The sequence below is a fragment of the Rhyacophila brunnea genome, unplaced genomic scaffold (genome assembly GCF_057557595.1).
Source record: "Rhyacophila brunnea isolate RB1 unplaced genomic scaffold, BYU_Rbru_1.0 scaffold_14, whole genome shotgun sequence".
In the NCBI taxonomy this organism is placed as follows: domain Eukaryota; kingdom Metazoa; phylum Arthropoda; class Insecta; order Trichoptera; family Rhyacophilidae; genus Rhyacophila; species Rhyacophila brunnea.
This window is the reverse complement of record NW_028232796.1, coordinates 8,973,388-8,992,209: the sequence shown is the minus strand read 5'-3', so window position 1 is coordinate 8,992,209 and position 18,822 is coordinate 8,973,388. Positions and strand designations below refer to the sequence as shown.

Sequence of the window (18,822 nt, the reverse complement as noted above, 5' to 3'; positions counted from 1 at the left end):
GCGTAAATAAAATTATTTAGTCTATGGCTGCGTCGCTGACGCTTTGGTGTGGGGCCAAACGCGAAATTCGCATCAAATCCAAGCGGTAGCGACAGCGATAGCGAGGGCGTTGCGAATTCGCTGCGAATATTCGCTTTGGTTTGGGGAGGCTCCGGACTTTTGGCTCGCCAATGGAGCGCTGGCATAACATAATTTTTTTAATATCTCACAGTGGATAATTGTTATGCTAAATGGTATAGGAATAAAAAAAACTGTTAAAATATTATTTGATATGAGTGAAAAAATATTAACAAAATCTAAAACAATTAATTAGGTACCTACCTATTATTTTTAGATTTAGATTTTAAGAAATTCGAGACGTTTATGTCAAAAAATATTTATTTTTTGAAATATTGTTGCCAGCATGGAGATATTATTGTTTTGAAAATGAATTGAATGAAATTTGACTTAATTCTGCAAAATATTGGGCCTCCAGCGCTGATTGGCTGATTTCTGGTTCTTTTTCCGTGGGAGCTTTTCCATTGGCTGAAATAATGGTCGATATGCTCACATAACTTGTTCATGTGACCTTTGGTTTGTGTTTACTCCGAGTTGTTTTTGATAGTGATGTTTGTGAAATTTGCGATGAGATTTTTTCATGATAATAATAATCTCCCACGTTATTAGTCACTAAAATATCGCTCTTCGAATCCACACAAATACAGCGCACGCGAACAACTAAACAAACGGTATCTGCATATCCAGCGAGTTATTGTTTTTTGTAATATTATTATTGAAAGTCACGTTTGAGAATTTTTCGCCATACTGATTGTTTTGTCTGGTGTTTACGCGATCGCGAATAGAGTGGATTGGCAATGTCATTTATTATTGTGGTCATCTGAGACATATTTAAATGTTATACGTCACAGCGGAACGTGTAGTGACGATTGATAATTCTCGTAATTGAGAAGATATAGGAAGTGTTCTCCACGGACAGTCCGATACTGTCACATGGAAAAGTGGTAACCATTGTTTATGTTTTGATCTGGCGTAACGTTGTGCATTTGTTGCTTCACGTGTGATTATTTACAAAACTATCTCGCCATATTATTATTGTTTTGAATAGCCTACCAGCCTTTGTGTTATGTCATGTGGTGATTGAGTGATCGATTTTCGAGGTATTGTGAATTTCTAAAGAAAAAAACACGGTTCAAGGTCGTGTTTATTTGTTATTGCGAATTTTTTTATTATGAATTTTAATATATGTATAGTGAAAATCATTCGTACGTGAGTTTCGATCCGAATTTAGAAATGGCGGATTCCGTTTACGGAAACGATTATTTCTTGGATTCCGGAATCGACGTGAAACAGGAGCCGTCCATGGATGGCAACAGCCAATCGGCCTGCGTCCCCATCCCCGCCAGGCGCCAGGCGGACATCTCCGATTTGCGGGACTTCAATCTGGAATTAGACCTGTGCAGTCAAGAGGGAATGCCCGGGCTGTATCAGACCCTCGGACACCCTTCATTTTATAAGTTCAACATAGATATTGACTCCAATTCCAAATGTGAACCTTTCAAAATGGACGATGACGATATATTCCAAGTCGACAAAGCCGACTTAATACAAGGACCTACGCTAGCCGAATTGAATGCGAATGACGATACTCTATTAGGAGATTTAAACTTTGACGATCTTGTACTTCCCGAAGAAAACAGTTATTATTTGCATATCGGCGGATCCATGGTGCAAACATTGAGGAATACGACACCCGCGCTACAGGTGCATCCCCCGACGACACCGCTGCCTTCACCGGCAGCCTATAATATGCAAGGAGTTTATGCGAGAGACGGGGATGCGTGCAGTCCTCCAGACGTATACGATAGAAGTCACACGGGGGCGTTTTCCCCAGTTAGTGGCCATAGCAGTCACCCTAGCAGTCTTCAAAGCAGTCAGCACGGCTCTCCGTGTCTCGGTCTTCAGGAACTGCTTTCGAGTCCTGGTACTTGCGCCATGCCTCCAATTGGACCCTCTGCGGCTCCAAGGCATAAGCATTTAGCTGCCGCGAGACTCTCCTCCTCGGCACCTACCCACCTCAGTCTAGAACAGGTACTTATTCCCTTCAATATACTTGTATCTTTAAATATAAGCACTTGCTCTATTTTAACAAAAAATCTTTATCTTAGAATATTTAAGTAAGTACATGGTTATACTTACCTGGTCGAGTTTTATCAAAAATTTAAATAAGTGAAGACACATGTGCGGAAATGGCAATACTTTTGATAGTAGTGCCGCAGATGCCCGCATGAGCTTATATAACTTTCTTTTTAGACCAAACCAACCTACCCCAACCTAATATAACCTAACATAATCTTAGTGTGTGATAATGATGCATCGAAATGTATGAAAATATCAAATTTAAAATTTGGATCGAAAAGCATCTGCGCTGACAGAAAAAGGTATTTAATATAATTCTACGTGTGGAATAAACTCTCCGTAAAAAAAATTTATAAAAGCTCATGTGGACTTCTGCGGTATAACCATACCTTTTTATAAGTAAGTAAGTAACATAACTACTTTTAGACTTGGTACTCAAATTTAATTGTCCCCAAGTACTTAGGTACATGGGTTGTCGAATTTGTATAATATAATAATTATTCTATATCAACAGAATGATTTATATTTTTATAACCAAAACCCATCACAAACATACATGTATTGCAAATAAGGATTGATAAAATAGTACCTATTGAGTATTGGTCTAAAATAACAATATACCTATAACACAATGTAAAAATGTACTTAAGTATGTAAGTACTTAATATTAAAATCAATCATTTATACACCGTTCACACGTGAATAGATTTACTGCTAACAGTATGTATTATCGCGACCATAACAAGAAAATGGACATGTATTGTGCAATTTGCAATATTGCATGCAAAGTATTTACAATGCGTATGTGCAGTAAAATGATAATGGCGAACCTGCTGGAAGAAATACGAACTACACCGCACAGAACATTTTAACGTTTACCAATCTACGAACCTGTCTGAAACTGTCATAAAGCACCATTCAATAACAACATCGCATCTTGATTACGCTTACAATGAAGTTGGAGAGACAGTCAGCACTTTTATGCGTAAACAGTTATTATCGCAATAGCACCACATTCGCGGACACGACGTCTATAGACGCCGTATTTTGTGAGATATGATATACCAGGACGTCCTGTGGAACGGAATATGACACGACGTTTATAGAAGTCGTATTTTGGATTAAATCAATATGTTCTCTGCTACTTGTGTCACGGTGCGAACATATTTCCATTAGATAGTGTCGTATCTTAAGACTTTTTTCTCATTTCTATATACTTAGGTATCTAAGTACCTTAATCGAAAATTTTAATATGTGTCATAACACTAACATGTATTAGTTAACATGTGTCCGCGAATGTGTTGGTACAAGTAAATCGATGCACGTATACAGGCGCTATAATGTTAAATTCTAGAATTTTGTAGTCCCAGAATTTTGTTCATACTTTGTTATATAGTTAAGTTGTTGGTACTTTAGACTTGCAATCTGGCATGCAATAGGTACTGGAAACCAATCCATAAAAAATATGTCAATATACCTCCAGATTTTGATGTACATATATCGTCTCTGTTCTGGCAGAACACACTAACTGGAGAATACTAGTTTTGAGTAATTTGACTTTGAAGTTGTTATAATGTTTGAAATGGTCTATCATGTAAGTTTATGAAGTAATCGTAAAAAAGATGACTTTAAAATAAAGACTGTTTATTTATTAAGAAGGTTTCCAGACGGTAAAGTTTGAAATAAGGAACATTTTGGTATAACTAACTCAATATGTCATTTTTTCGAATTAGTGTCTTCTGCCAGAACAGTGACGATATATATATTATCAAGGAAAATAATGTGCTAAAGGTTTATATAAACACTTGTCTAATGAACAAAAGTGCAGTGGGGGGTGGAAGCGTCGCGTAAAAATTCAGAAGCTTTTAAACTTTTTTGATACATGCATGAAATATTGCAACTTGCACGATAATACGTGTTTACACGTGTATTTTTTGTTATGGCCGTGATAATACATACTGTCAGCAGTAAATCCATGTACGTGTAAACGGGGTATAACATTTAATTTACTGTCGTGACTTGATTGCTACTTATTGTGAAATCATGATCTAGGTAAGTATTTGATTCATCACTAGGATACCCCACTGACTCATAATTTCTTCTAGTAAAATGTAAATGAGTAGAGAATAAAAACTTTCCCAATTAAATTGTATTCATATTTGTGAGTAAGTAAGTATGCTATTATATTTTTTGAATACTTAAGTAGGTATGTACTGTAATGCCGGCTCGAGGCGATGCGTTGATTCATACGTTGGATACTACATGCACATGTAGCGCCTCTTGTGACAATATGGAGTTTACTGATTCTAAACATTTTTTGTTTGGTGGAACCTTTGAAACATTTTCTAAAGTCTCGCCTGGCTGCATATATTAAGGGCCAAATGGTTGATTACAAAAAACGGGCAAAAATTCTTAACTTGAGTTAATTAAAATTTTTAATACTACACAATATCAAGAATTTAATCATACTTAAAATAATAACTTAATGTAAAAGAAATACCTACTTAAAACATCTAACTAAATCAAGACTATAGTATTTTAAAAATTGTTTTTAATAGTATTTCAAGTGTGATTGTTTCAGCTGTAACAAAACTAACTTTAGAGCTAGTATCCCGAAACCGCAGAACTGTAGTATAGCAATAAATCGATACTCTTCTGTAAATATAAGTTAGTATGCAAACTCTAAATGTTTTGACAGAGACAAAAGGATCAGTGGTGATTGAGACTTTCATTACTATCGAGTGAATTCCCCAATTTTTATTCTTTTCTCTGTGAACCCTGGTTGGGAATCACTGCCTGAACGCTACCTTCATATATTTATACAAATCAATGCATATTCTTGAACTGGCCCGTTTAGTAAATAGATGTGTAAGTATGTAGTAATGAATCAATATTTGGTACATACATGTGTGTATATATTGCTTATATTTTGATCTTTCGTTCAGTTGAACATCTTACTACGACTAAGTGGTGACGGAAGTCCGTCTCCGGTGACTGATGATGATTTGAATGAACTAGTTTTGGTAAGCATCTATGTAAGGATAGATATAAGTACTTAGAGCGCGCGATGCAGAGATTCCTTGGCTAACTAAGTCGCCAAGTTGGGCTCGACTCAGTTAGACGTATGTAGTCTATGGTTAAACGATACTTATACGCAATGACATATTAAATGGACGACTCACTTCATACCCGGCGAGCACGAGAAATTGTGCATGAAAGTCATTCACAGATGTATAGGTAGATGTCACGTGACCATTGATGTATCCGTTTCCATTATGCGATACAAGCTTCGAGAATTTATAGTAATATAACCTTTATTGTAATGGCGTATTAGTGTCATGACTCTTGCGTTAGAAACAGATTCTCGGTTACTTACGACTTCTCGGAGGATTATACGCAAGTGAGCTCAGCGAATCACAGGCGACTGACTGTCCAATGGTTCCTGTCATTCAATTGCATTGAATAAACATTCATCAATATCTTAAAATGGCATTTTATAAATAATAAATAATACTAATACATGCAAAGTGATATCCCATCATTCTTGGAGTGTTTAGTAGATTTTTTTACAATTTTTAACTAGGCACATTGGCATTTTGTAACACAATAATAACGGTGGAGTCGAAACCTGACAGTCAGAAATTTTGTATGGGCAGACCCAACGGTGTCGCCAGACCGCTTGCCAGCAGAATGTTCATTTGAGCGTAGGATACCGATATTAAAATATGAATTTCGCCATCCGGCAGACCCGACACAAAGTGAGTGTCATTTTATTTTCTAGATGCTTCGTCCATATTAATGTCATTGCTTATACGATAAATAGTTTGAGCGAGTGGCTAACGTCCATTTCTTGTAAAAACAAAAATCTGGTAATACAAACCTCCGCTCTGTGAAGGCCTATATTATGATCGTATTAGGATCGGTCATCGTCAAAAGAAGATACGATAAATTTCCAATATAAATTGAATAGGTAATTACTTACTTATATATTTTTATGGTTATGTTAGTTTAACAGAATAAATGCATAACTAAGGCACCTGAAATATTTATTTTGTTGCAAATGCTATTAAGAAATAGCCATCAAATGTCACCGACATTTTACTCTGTTCAGTATTGACACAAGGGTGTGTTCAAAATAATTCACATCCATATTTCGCATTTGCAGTTATGTAGAATAAATCATTTTCACGTCTTGCCTTTATTTTGACAACTCATATATTATCACTGCCTTCTAGATTTACTATAAGTTTATACCAAGTATAAGATGTAGATTATTGATGGATATAGGAGGCGACGTAATCTGAGATGCCGTATACTGTTTCCTATGTTAGATGTCTGTAGTTAGGCTTCTAAGTATGACTCTGCATCGCGCTCTTAGTATAATTTTAATGTCATTAGTTTTCATTTATTATTGTCCTGAGAATATGGAAAATGGTGTCAAGAGGTTTTGGATTTATGATTTTTGCGCTATACACTTAGGTTAACATAAAATTTGTGAGATTTCAATTAAGGTGGAGTGTAAATAGGAATCATTCTATATTAGCACCATGGGTACGGCAAAAGAGATTCGCAGTTGTATTGGTATTGTTTGCTAGTGTTGTAGCAGACAATACTAATACAACTGCGAATCGCTTTTGCCATCATGGTGCCTCTGCAGAATGATTTCAGTATACCTTTCAAAACCCACGATGGCCACGCAGCTTAAGCGTCGGCCTATATAGCGTCGTGGGTCCCAGGTTCGAATCCTGGGTCTGACAATTACACATTTTGTTTTTCAATTTGTGTATTAGTCAGAGTATGGACCTAATAGGTTGAGCAAGTGACTGACATCTGTTTCTCGTAAAAATAAAATCTATCAATACAAACCTTCTCTATGGAGACCCATATGATCTTATTAGGATCGGACCAATGTCCAAAAAAAATACCTATCATACCCCTACTTAAAAAAGATTTTAAACAGAAAGGGTGGTTCTCTTCTCTTGTATTCCAATGTTCATAAATATTTTTTTTTTACCATGCCTAAACTCAGACAAATTAAGTGCTTATATGAACAGTGATAATATGTATAGGTTTCTCAACATATTGTTGGCTTATATTAAGATTTTCTTGTCGGTCATGAGCTAAGCACAGCAGTTCTAAAACATTCATGAAAATTCTCAATTAATTATGTTTATCTAGGTTAGTTTGAAACTATTTATCGAATTCCCACCCGGATATCTTATAATAATCTCATTAGGTATTCCGGAATGAACCGGATTTTTCTAGAGAAAGTCACTTTTCAATGAAAAGTTTTTATTAGCATGCACGTATATAAGTCACTGAGCATAATGAAAGCAAATTTTTTAAAAATTATTCACCCACTGTATCTCAGAAAAGCAATTTTCCCACGCAGCTTTTCATATTCTCGAGTGTTTTTAATTTTTTGGCAACATTTCAAGCTCTGCGGCTCTTTGTTCGATACGAATTTCCAATTACTGGCGAGCTTTTAAGACCTCTTATGATTTGAAAACTCAATAAACAAAAAATATATATATATATATAAGTACCTACCTCACTACCGATACTTGGCGAGTCTGAGAATTTACGTGGAAAAGAGGCGTGAAATAACTGCACTCCAGAGGTAAAGTGTCCTACTAGCATCGACAAAATATTTTCAGTATAGCTGAAAAACAAAATTCTCTATTTTGTTTACTTTTATTATTTGTAAATACTTTTATGTTTCTGATTTCTTCAGTCTGGTATAATAACGTGCTTTTTTCCAATAATAGTATTTGTTTTTTTTACAAGTAATAAGTACTTTACCTCCAAACTTTACAATTATTATAGTACGATCTTGGAAGAATAGATAATAAGATAGGAATGCAAAAGCCAGTCACTATAGACCAAGACTTTGAAGCCAGTTTTATGACTATAATGTATAATACAGGCTATAAAATGCAAGTAATCCAAAGTCCGCCGAATATCCTCAAATATTTCCTAAATTTAAATGCGTATGAGATGGATGTAAGTAAATACTTTAATTCTCTTGCACTTGAGAATCGTACCTTCGTTCAGGCTTTCTTATGTTGCCTAGGTAAATCTTATATACCTACATACTTAAATAAGTATAATGTTAGTTTTGTTCTTTGTGTGCCAATGCAATCATTTTCTATAAAAATATTTTAAATGCGTTATTATTGATTGGCTATTTATTTCCAAAATTATTATACATATTGTTATAAATGTTTCAAAACATTCTAGAAGCCATCCAATCAGTCGGTGGAATACATATTATTGTGTATGTGTCTTTGAAGAGTAATAATCATTATCAAGTATGTCTTTTAGCCTCTAAAATCGGTTTAGAACGACAGTATACCTGAACTTTTATTAGTCAGATTAATAAATAGAAATATAAAAGCCATTGTCCAGGGTTTTTGAAGCAGGGTACATTATGACAGTCAGCCCATAAAACCCAAGTATAACAAAGCATGCTGACTGCCCTCAATACTGAATGCACATTACATGACAAACTTTAATGCATATTATCATACCGTCTACCATAGATGTAATTATTTTTTATTATTTTTTATTAATAACCATGCCCTTGGTTTTTTGTACAAGGTGGGTACAAATGTAACTATTGAAAATTATTCTTTAACACGTGTTTAAGTTTATCTCATATTTTTCCACACTCAACATCTGTAGCACACCCAGTATGGTAAACCGGTATCCATTCATTTTGTGTTCCCTGGTACCAGCTGATAAAACTTGAAGATCTGTTATAGATATACCATCATAAATCGTCCGGTGTTCAAATTTAGAACTAAGCTCATCACAATATAAAAACTATTGAATGATATGTTAAATGTTAACATGTCGCAAGGAAGTGTTCGTCCTTGAAAAAACAAACCCAACAATGAAGTAGTATTCTAAGCTGCCTCATTGTTACTTTTGTTTCTCCAAGGACAAACACTTAAAACCTTGTATTTCTCCACTCGCAATGTGGCGCCCTCACTCATCAGATAACTTATACTGTTACATTTTTATAAACTACATAAAAACCCAAATTTTTTAAAATGACACTTAACCTCCAGATATTCTGACTTTGCTAGATATTATGGTAACTGAAAAGCGATCAATCTACCGTGACATTTCTTGTGCGAGCTGAGAATTGCTTACTAGTTTTGTTATTAAATTTTGCTATGTAGAAATCACGAGTTTGCTTTATATTATATGCTATCGGCGTGACCAATTCTTATCTACTTAATCTTTGAGAGTTCATCGGTCTTGCGTGTATGTTGCTGATGTATGAATTTACAGTTTTCGTTGAGGTCAATACCTCGTGTTTTATTTTTATAACACTACATGTGTATTCACAATACTTTTCGCCTGAATGCAATTAATTTTTCAATCAATCGTAATACCAATATCTGAGTTACCTAGTTGTTTATTATTATTCGGATTACTTAGGTGCCTATTTATTTATCTAAATATGCCTTGTTTTAAAATAGCCGTTGTGCCATCACCAAATATATTCTCTAAATGCTAATACTAATTTTAAATTTCTAATTTTTTGTAACCAGGAAAATTTTATTAAAGGGAGATTTTTGAAATGGTTTATTACAACACTGATGTTTTTAGTGTGGTTGTATTGGTACTTAAGTAGTTGGCACCACTGTGCTTGTAAATAAACAAGATGGCAGCCTGTTTTGGTTACTTAAGTACATTAAATTCCCGATTATCTGGGCTAATGGTGGGGAGAGGCGTCACAGATAATTCGAATTATGGGTTTTTCTTATTAAAATACTACATATTATACATTTCTAAAGCAGACAATTATTTTAACATGTTTAATACTCTTTAATTATTAAGAAAATCTGTGATTTTCGTTTGTAGGAATCTTTCTAATATCAGTTCGAATTTTCCAAAGCGAGGTTCATGTTTACGAAAGTGAGCGATTTTAAAAAAAATTAAATTCATGCACGAATCATCCACAAACTGGATAATCCACACACAGATAATCGGGAGTTTACTGTAATGTGATTTGTAATTGTTCACATCAGCGCTCTCGCACGGTTTTTCTAGTATTCTAGTTTCATTTTGTATGAACCGTTGCACACAGGCGTTCTTGGGTAAACGAAAAGCCCTGCAATACTGGCATGTATGAGCCGTTTTGTTTCTATTCTCGACACTGTGCCAGATGCGGGATTCGAACCTGAGACCCACAACTTAATAAGCGTACACATTACTTAACACTTGTCCGTTGCAGATGTGTATATATTTAAGTATACATACTTTATACATATTTATCTTAAATATATTTTTGTATTGCCATCTGTTAATATTGACACAGACTACTTAAGTAGTACTTTTAAAAATCGATAATAATTATTGATTGGTTTGTGTTTACGATGATAGTTTTCTTTTATATACAAATAAACTGTCATTCACCCGATGGCCAAAATGGAACGATCATAATGCTTTGGGGCTCAGTTTAAAAAATCATCACTATTATTTTTCTTTGACGATATCAGCATGTTTAATTATTTTTATAAAAATCAATTTGTTGAGATAACATTACTGATGTGTATGCAAAATCCCTTACAAAATGTAGCTGCATTTTTGCTGTCGTTCCATGACAGCCTAATATTATTAGCAAAAGGACCTGGCTAGTTATATAAAAGTTATGGAGGAAATCAAGGCCCAATAATTGGTTAATCAAATTATTTGACCTGAATCATCGTTGAAGAAGGAATACTAATAACTAATAATCGTTTATATTATTTATTTTTTATTTTATTTCATGCCTGAATGCCGGATTGAAAAATCTCAAAAATACAGACCACAGTGAGTGACTTGGGCGGGATTCACCAGACACGGCGTGATATCTCGCCGGAGACGGGACAATGAGGCGTGTTTATAAGATGCCCGCCGGTGAATGTGTCGCGTTCTTTGTTGACTGATTATCACGCTAGTCTAGGTGGCCACATTAGAGGGAAAACGCGGCGCACTGTAATCATTCCATTCCGAATATGTTCCACACACAATAACAGAAGCAAACAGTGTGATATCAACCGGCATGATTTCATGCGTGTGGCCTTAGCCTAATAGAATCATCATTACTAGGTGCTGATATATAAATAATCGTAAGACAACTTTTCTCTATTGAAATTGGTGATTTTCAGATATGGCAACGGAGAGAACCTCGCAAGCATCTGTTATCGACAGGATCTCTAGCCGAAGCGGGTTCCACTTCTTCTCTTTCCACAGGAGGCGTTCTCAGTCCTGGGGCTCACGAAGATCTCTCGCAGGATGAAGATTCCGATGAAGATAGTGACCGATATGAGGACTTTTCGTCTGATGGTAATTGTTATTATTATTTGTTAAGGTGGTAATAGATTGGGAACATGCCATGCGTGTGCAGTGGCATCATATCTTACCACTTTCTATTGTGTATTATGGAATAAGGTCACAATGATAGATTTTTATGCTTCGGTGGTTGTTTACTTAAGGTAATAATAAAATTTAAAAGCAGCATACTCTTCTCAAATCGCAGACATTATTTCACTTCTAAACTACCAATCACCGACCAGCACAAAATGTCAATTGTTTTCTTGCGATCCGTACTATAAAAATTATGATCTATGTACTATCGGCTTGCAAAACTATACAGTATAGCAAAGAAACATTTTACGTCCAACAATATAGTACAAGTACTGATGAAAATTTTTGAAAGCCATTTTTTTACATGTATCATAAACAAATTAGTTTCACAGCCAGCAACTTAACATGGTCAATTTCATGACGATTTTAGATTCAGATGATGAAGGTCCAGACGGCAAACACCACAGAAGAAGTATGATGTCCAAAAAGGAGAGGTTCTTCTGGCAGTATAATGTCCAGGCCAAAGGTCCCAAGGGTCAGCGGCTCGTGATGAAGACCAAACTCGAAGACCCTCACGTTCTCAACGAAGTCACAGATCCCGTCTTCAGTCCTGGCTGTAGTGTTCGCGGAATCAAGCACAGGTACGCTGTTTTATTGTACCTAATTATTATTCTGGCATACACGTCACTGTTTGTTACTTTACTGTTGTAATGTTATAAATTATGTCCAGTTATGTATGTTTTGAAATCAAATTTGAATGATTCGCATCAATCGAAAATTGTATTTGTATCAATATCCTAATTCGGTCCTTGTACACTAGTTTTATAGCATAAAGGTATGCAGAAGGGAGTTTTTTTGTTTTAGTAACTGAATTTTTTTTAAAACTGGACATACAAACTCATCGATATATTAACCGGATGTATGCCAAAAGCGCGTTTACTCGCTGTACAAATCCGTGCATGCAAGGCTGGCCATAGAAAATGAGCATGCTTTACTTTACACCCACTACACTATCACTTAGGCATAAAGCCCACTAAAGCGGGCGAGCGGGGCACTCGCTCATTTTTGCAATTTGGGCGGTGAATCACCAGGAATACAACAGAAGGTACACAGTGTATGACGAATATAACGCCTCGCCGGCTTTATATTTCAACGCACACAGAATTAAGCGCGGCGTCGTTTGACGTCATAGCACGACAATAAAACGAAAATACCATGTATTCAAATACGTCAGGGCCCATTGGATGTGACCAGCGAAAGGGGCGCGACGGTCTCTAATTTACTCGGTGGCGGGAGCGTCGCCGTACAGGCGCGCGCTTATTTCGCATACATATTATAATTTATTCTACACCGTACGTTTACATCGCTTATTGTTATTGCAAATAATAACTCACTATGCTAGCACAATGACATCATTGTGAAAATGAATTTCGAGCAGACAAATAAATTACTAAATTTTATAGCTTTGCAAAGAAACACGAGGCGAAATGTGATCGGCGCCGCTTTTTACATAGGTGAGAGGTAATGTGCGGCAAGAGGCGTGTGATTATGGTTATGTATAAACGCTTCTCATGCCGACTGCGCCCCGCTCGCCCGCTTTTGTGGGCTTTATGCCTTACACTTGTATCATGGTGACAATCTTAACCGATATACAAGCCTTTATGATATACTTTTAATATATTTTTTCATAGAATTTCGTGGCCCGCCGGGTACCACCATTCTAATAGTTTCCGGCATTTAAAGATAATCCAGAGATATTGTTTGTGTTTATGTTATCATCATAGTTTTAGTAATACCTGAACCTTCTAGAATATTAAACTGTCCGTATTTGCGATATTGAATGGACGGATGAATGTCCGCTTCTAAAACTGTGGTTTGCTGGTTCATATCATGTTAGTTGACAATGTCCATCTGAGGCGGACCAGTTTAATATTTAATTAAAGTGGAATTAGTACTATAAGTATTACCACCGAATTCATATCATGCGCCTGGCATATTCACATATAGCTTATTCAATCTGCGATTGGATCCAGTGCATGGACAGAATAGGTTGAGAAAATGGCTAACAATAATTATTTTTTGTAAAAAAATATATTTCAATTTATAAAACAGGATGTGGGACCAAGGTCTAGATCGGATTCGAGATCCAATGAAAGAAATCAACAATGACAGAAAAGATATTTGAGATGGTCTTAAAAGATAATATTTATTTAAATATACGCCCAGCCGTAAATATAATATTATAATCTACAGTAACCGTTAATATTCTTATTTTCTGATCTATAAAAAATGTATATTTAATACTATCTGTATTTTTATAGATACATTTTTCTGATACCACAATAATTGGTTAATTATATAAATCTGTAATTATTTATATTTAGTCAGGAAGTAAGTGTATGATGCAATAGGGATTTTGTTTTCCAAAAATATTAATTTCACTATCTTATCAAAACATCTTGATACACTTCCAAGGTTATTGGCGTAACAAGAAGTTAATCTCATATTTTTTTTTTTATTGCAAACGAAAACAACACAAAACTGAATATCGGTTTATTTGACATGATGCTTGTGTACCAATTCGCAAATATTTTAAGATGACATCTTTGATATGGAGGGGTGCATGCAGACTTTATTTTAAGTCAACGTGGCAATTAATTTAATGTCAAGCGAGAAATGTTTTATTACAGTAGTGTTGAACGTTCATAGGAACCAGTAGCGAAGGGTGGATGTAGGCTGTTAAGATCCGCCATAAATAGTGCACATTAAACTTTGTTAGTCGTACGTATTTACTTAGACTACAGTTTACAGATGTGTTGATTAGTTTTTAAAAATCGATTAAACCCGCCTAAACCAAGTTTTGGTGTATTTTGGGCGATTCGACAAAATTGTGCACACTTTTACATACTAATTGGTTTTCGTTGGCTTAATATAATACATATTAACCATATTGTTGGTTCATTTTTTTAAATTCACTAAGCCCTGCCTAAACCAAACAATAATAGGTAAAAAATATTATTCTATCTTTAAATTATCCAATGTTATGTATGATTTAGTTGCATAATTATAGATATTTTATAGATAGACGAGTATTTTTTACTATTATCTATTATGGCTTGGTTTTCACAAGGTTTACTTGAATTTTAAAAACTAACCAACATCAGCTGTAAATTGTAGTCTTATTTCAATGAAAACAAATATGTATAACTGACAAAGTTTAATGTACACTATTTATGGCAGATCTTAACAGCCTACCTCCACCCTTCGCCACTGATAGGAACACCCTTCATCTATGTAGAATTTACATTTATTTGTATCTGTAGAATTTGACAATATGGTCTGTACTTGTCATGTCAAAAACTTTTCAGAATTCTAGTGTTCCAAGGACCACCGGTTAAGGCCCACTAGTGGAGGTGGATCATCTAAAAGTATGCTTCATAAAATATAATATAAAATATATCTATATTTTCAGTGGTAAGGCGCGAAAAGGAGACGGTAACGATTTGACACCAAACCCTAGAAAATTGTACGTGATCGGCAAAGAGCTGGACAACCTGGGGCGAGTGATCAACGACATGACGCCCGTCAGCGAGCTGCCCTTCAACGTCCGCCCCAAGACTCGCAAAGAAAAGAATAAGCTCGCCTCCAGGGCCTGCCGGCTCAAGAAGAAGGCGCAGCACGAGGCCAATAAATTGAAACTCTACGGACTTGAACATGAGCACAGTAAGTTATCATCGTCAGTACTACAACCTAATAGTTTAGCCCTTGTGAGAAATCGAGACATCAATAATCAAAATACAATTTAATTATCGATTCTGGTGACTTTAACGCATATTATGTATTATGTAAGTGTGACTTTATCAAAAAAATATGTCAGAAAAGATTGTCAAAGTCCAATTATGTGAAGATAGTAAGTTCATGACGGGGAATGTACAATCAGAATTGCTTTCGTTGTACAGTGATCCATTTATCGTCTCGCATGTTGATAGTAAGATAACTCTGTTAGAAAAGGCATATACCAAGGCCGACTATATTCAGGCCGTGGCACTGAATTGGGAATTACGATGTAGTGCTAGTTAATAATTATCTTCGAATGCAATGCGGTAGCCTGTTCGCAATGAATGAAGATATTCGATTGCTTATTTCGTTCAAATTATTACCATTTATTTAAATATGCAACAATCGTCATTTTTTACAAATATTGCATTTGAAGTATGTATGAAGTAAGTAACAATTTAAAATTGAACTTTAACAGATTTCGATTTCTTCTGTGTACGAATTACAAAGGGTGAATTTAGTTGTAGTTAAATTTTACTGAGACTTTGATATAGCCTCTTCTCTGACTGAGGATTTGCTGTTCTCGGATATTGACTAGCCTTCTTTTAAGTTAGAATGGACATGTTATTTTCAAAAATAATTGTAGAAATTTAAGGTTGAAATAGCCGTAAGAGCGAGGCCACACCTGGCAACTTTGGCTGCGCAGCCAGTCGCGTGACTGTGGTCTCTCGGGCGATTTACTCGGACGACTTGCAGGCAACCAGGGAGGTAGCCAATAATCCGCTCACTTTCAAGATGGCTGATATTGATTGTACACGCAACAAAAAATACGTTCTCTCCGCGGCGTGGCTGCCGGCGACTGGTCGTCTAGTGTGGCGGCGCTCAATACATAGCTATATGCATTGCATGTATCACAACCGATCGCCCTACCAGAGAGATCGGGCAACCAGAGAAATCAGGCAACCAGACCGAACGCAAGAACGAGATTTTACTAGTCGCCGGACTAAACTAGTTGTGTGACTACTGGGCAACCAGGTGTGGCATGGTCCATATAACTGCATACATTTGGTCTGGTTGATTTGAGTTGCCCGGTGTGGCTTGGATCTCCTGGGTTACGGCTCATAAATCGTTTACATTTGACCCAGGCCTGCGCTGGTGCAGTACAATAATGAAGGTGTAGGTATCGAAGTTTTTTATAATCGTTTTAATAAAATTGTTTTCTTTTGTTTCAGAACGTCTTTTAAATGGAATCAGTTCAATGAAGCACATAATTACCAAGAAATTTACACATTCGCCCAATAATCAACCGGATTACACTGGACACATTGACAAAGTTGTTAAAAGCGCAACCAGTAAGTATCATCTGCTGTTCATCGTGATATCTGCTACAGTATAATTGAAAATTTCTTAATTAATGTATTTTTTTTGTTTTTCACTATTTCAGAAGTAAAAATAGCAGGAAATTCCTCCGAATTTGTGAATCGTGTATTAGACAAAGTAAAATCTGGCGTGCCGGACGGAGGACTGGACGATTTTTAAACGTAGTGGATTGCTAGTCACCATGTTTTTAAGAAGCTCAATAGTATTGAAAGGTATATCATTTTTAATAATTTAAATACGATAATATAATATTTATAACTACTTATGTAGGAGCTGCAAAGACCATATCAGGACGTATAACAACGATCGAAATATGTACTAGTTAATGCATTAATATTGAATCGATTTTAATGCATATTATTTAATTAACGTAATTATTGAAAATAACATATTCTTAACACATTTTTAAGTTTATCCCATATTTCTCCGCACTCGAAAATTATACCTATTTACAGCCTCACCCAGAAGGTAACCCATAAGATTATCAATCAAATTTTCAGTCAATCTTATTATATGCGGGTTTAAATCCCAAACGGTCAAAGATTTTTTTCGAAGAGGCGTCATCTCTGAGGCTGTTCCAAGCTATGTGTACAATCAAGTGTAATACCCCGTTTACACGTGCATGGATTTACTTCTGACAGTACGTATTATCGCGGCCATAATAAGAAAATGCATGTGTAAACACATATCATACAAGTTGCAAAATTGCATGTCTCGTTAAAAAAAAATTCGGAAGCTTCTGAATTTTCATGCAACAATTGGTACCTACTTGCATGGTGGCGAACCTGCCGGAAGAAATACGTGCACCACACAGAATATTTTGACCGATTTATGTTTACCGATTATCTACCTGTCTGAACCTGTCAAAATCTCTCAAATAGCACTATACGATGACAACATCGCGTCTCGCTTACGCTTGAAGAATGAGATTGGAGAGACGGTCAGCACTTTTATGTGTAAACAGTTATTATCGTGATAGTTTCAAATACACACTATTGGTGCAAGTAAATCCATGCAAGTGTACAGGTGCAAAAGAAGTTTGTGTTACTCCCTCTGTTGGTAGTTTAACCTCTTTGGTGAGAATCCGACTTGGTATAAATATCATTGTTTTCTTGTTTCAGAATGGAAATGAACATCAAACAACGTGATTTGTAATCTCAGCGCTCGATTTAAAGATTAAATTTTATGTTTAATATTATGAAATGGAGTGTTTTTTGGTATATTTACAATAATATATTTTACAAATAAAATTACTACCATGTATCTAAAAACAGAAAAATACAAAAAAAAAAAAAAACTATAGTTGCTTATTAAAATAATTGTTTGTTCGTTGCGGTGTCATAATGTTTTATTTTTATTTATTTTGCTGTTACAAGTATTGCAATGTAAAAGTTTCTAATTAATTAATTGATTAATTTTAACATTACGTACTATTTTAGTATGCTGTACTAAATATGTACTGCAGTGCAGTCTCTTTATAAACTGGTTTTATAGTATATTTAAATGTTTAACGATTAATATTATAATATTATATTTGCTGTTTCAATTATGTGTATATTATAATATATCATTAATTTGACGATTTTTTTACCATTATCTTTAAGTTTTTTTTTTATATATTAATTACTATGAAAGTACCTATGACTAAAGATTTGATCAATTGTGTTTTCGAGATGTACTAAATAGGCTTTAATGTTACACGTTACTGTTTCCAAACATATTTATTTGTTACGGGTAGGATAGTTGCATTCTGAATTTTAAAAATTAAAAGTATTGTAACAATCATTCAGCGCCTTGCCAATAATGATGTAAAGTTTGAAAACAATTCGACTAGATTAGACGACGGGATCGTTTAGTAGACATTAAATTTGAGAACCATTTCGCTACGGCATCTATTATTAGTCAGCGATACATAATGGTGTGTATCTAAAATTGGTATGTTATTTATTTTTCAGTATAGTACTCTTAATTTATATTTTTGTCGGAAAAATACTTATTTTACATGACAACTAATAACATTCATTCCATTATATTTTATTAGACCAGTTAAATGCAAAGGTATTTTACTACAAATTATTTGATTTTATCAAACAACTTCACTGTGTTACTTTTTTTTAATTAATTATCGGTTAGGCCTGCCCAGGAAGCTACTCAAAAAAGACTAAA

At 35.1% G+C, this 18,822-nt stretch overlaps 1 protein-coding gene across 1 annotated transcript; it reads left to right on the top strand.

Moving 5' to 3' along the window:
• The first annotated feature begins 577 nt into the window (after positions 1-577).
• Positions 578-17,926, top strand: REPTOR (repressed by TOR). Its single transcript, XM_085941889.1, has 7 exons — positions 578-2,088; positions 11,301-11,478; positions 11,930-12,140; positions 14,972-15,222; positions 16,509-16,628; positions 16,721-16,868; positions 17,778-17,926. The coding sequence occupies exons 1-6, from the start codon at positions 1,243-1,245 to the stop codon at positions 16,813-16,815; spliced, it is 1,701 nt and encodes a 566-aa protein (XP_085798015.1). The 5' UTR covers positions 578-1,242; the 3' UTR covers positions 16,816-16,868; positions 17,778-17,926.
• The last annotated feature ends 896 nt before the right edge of the window (positions 17,927-18,822 follow it).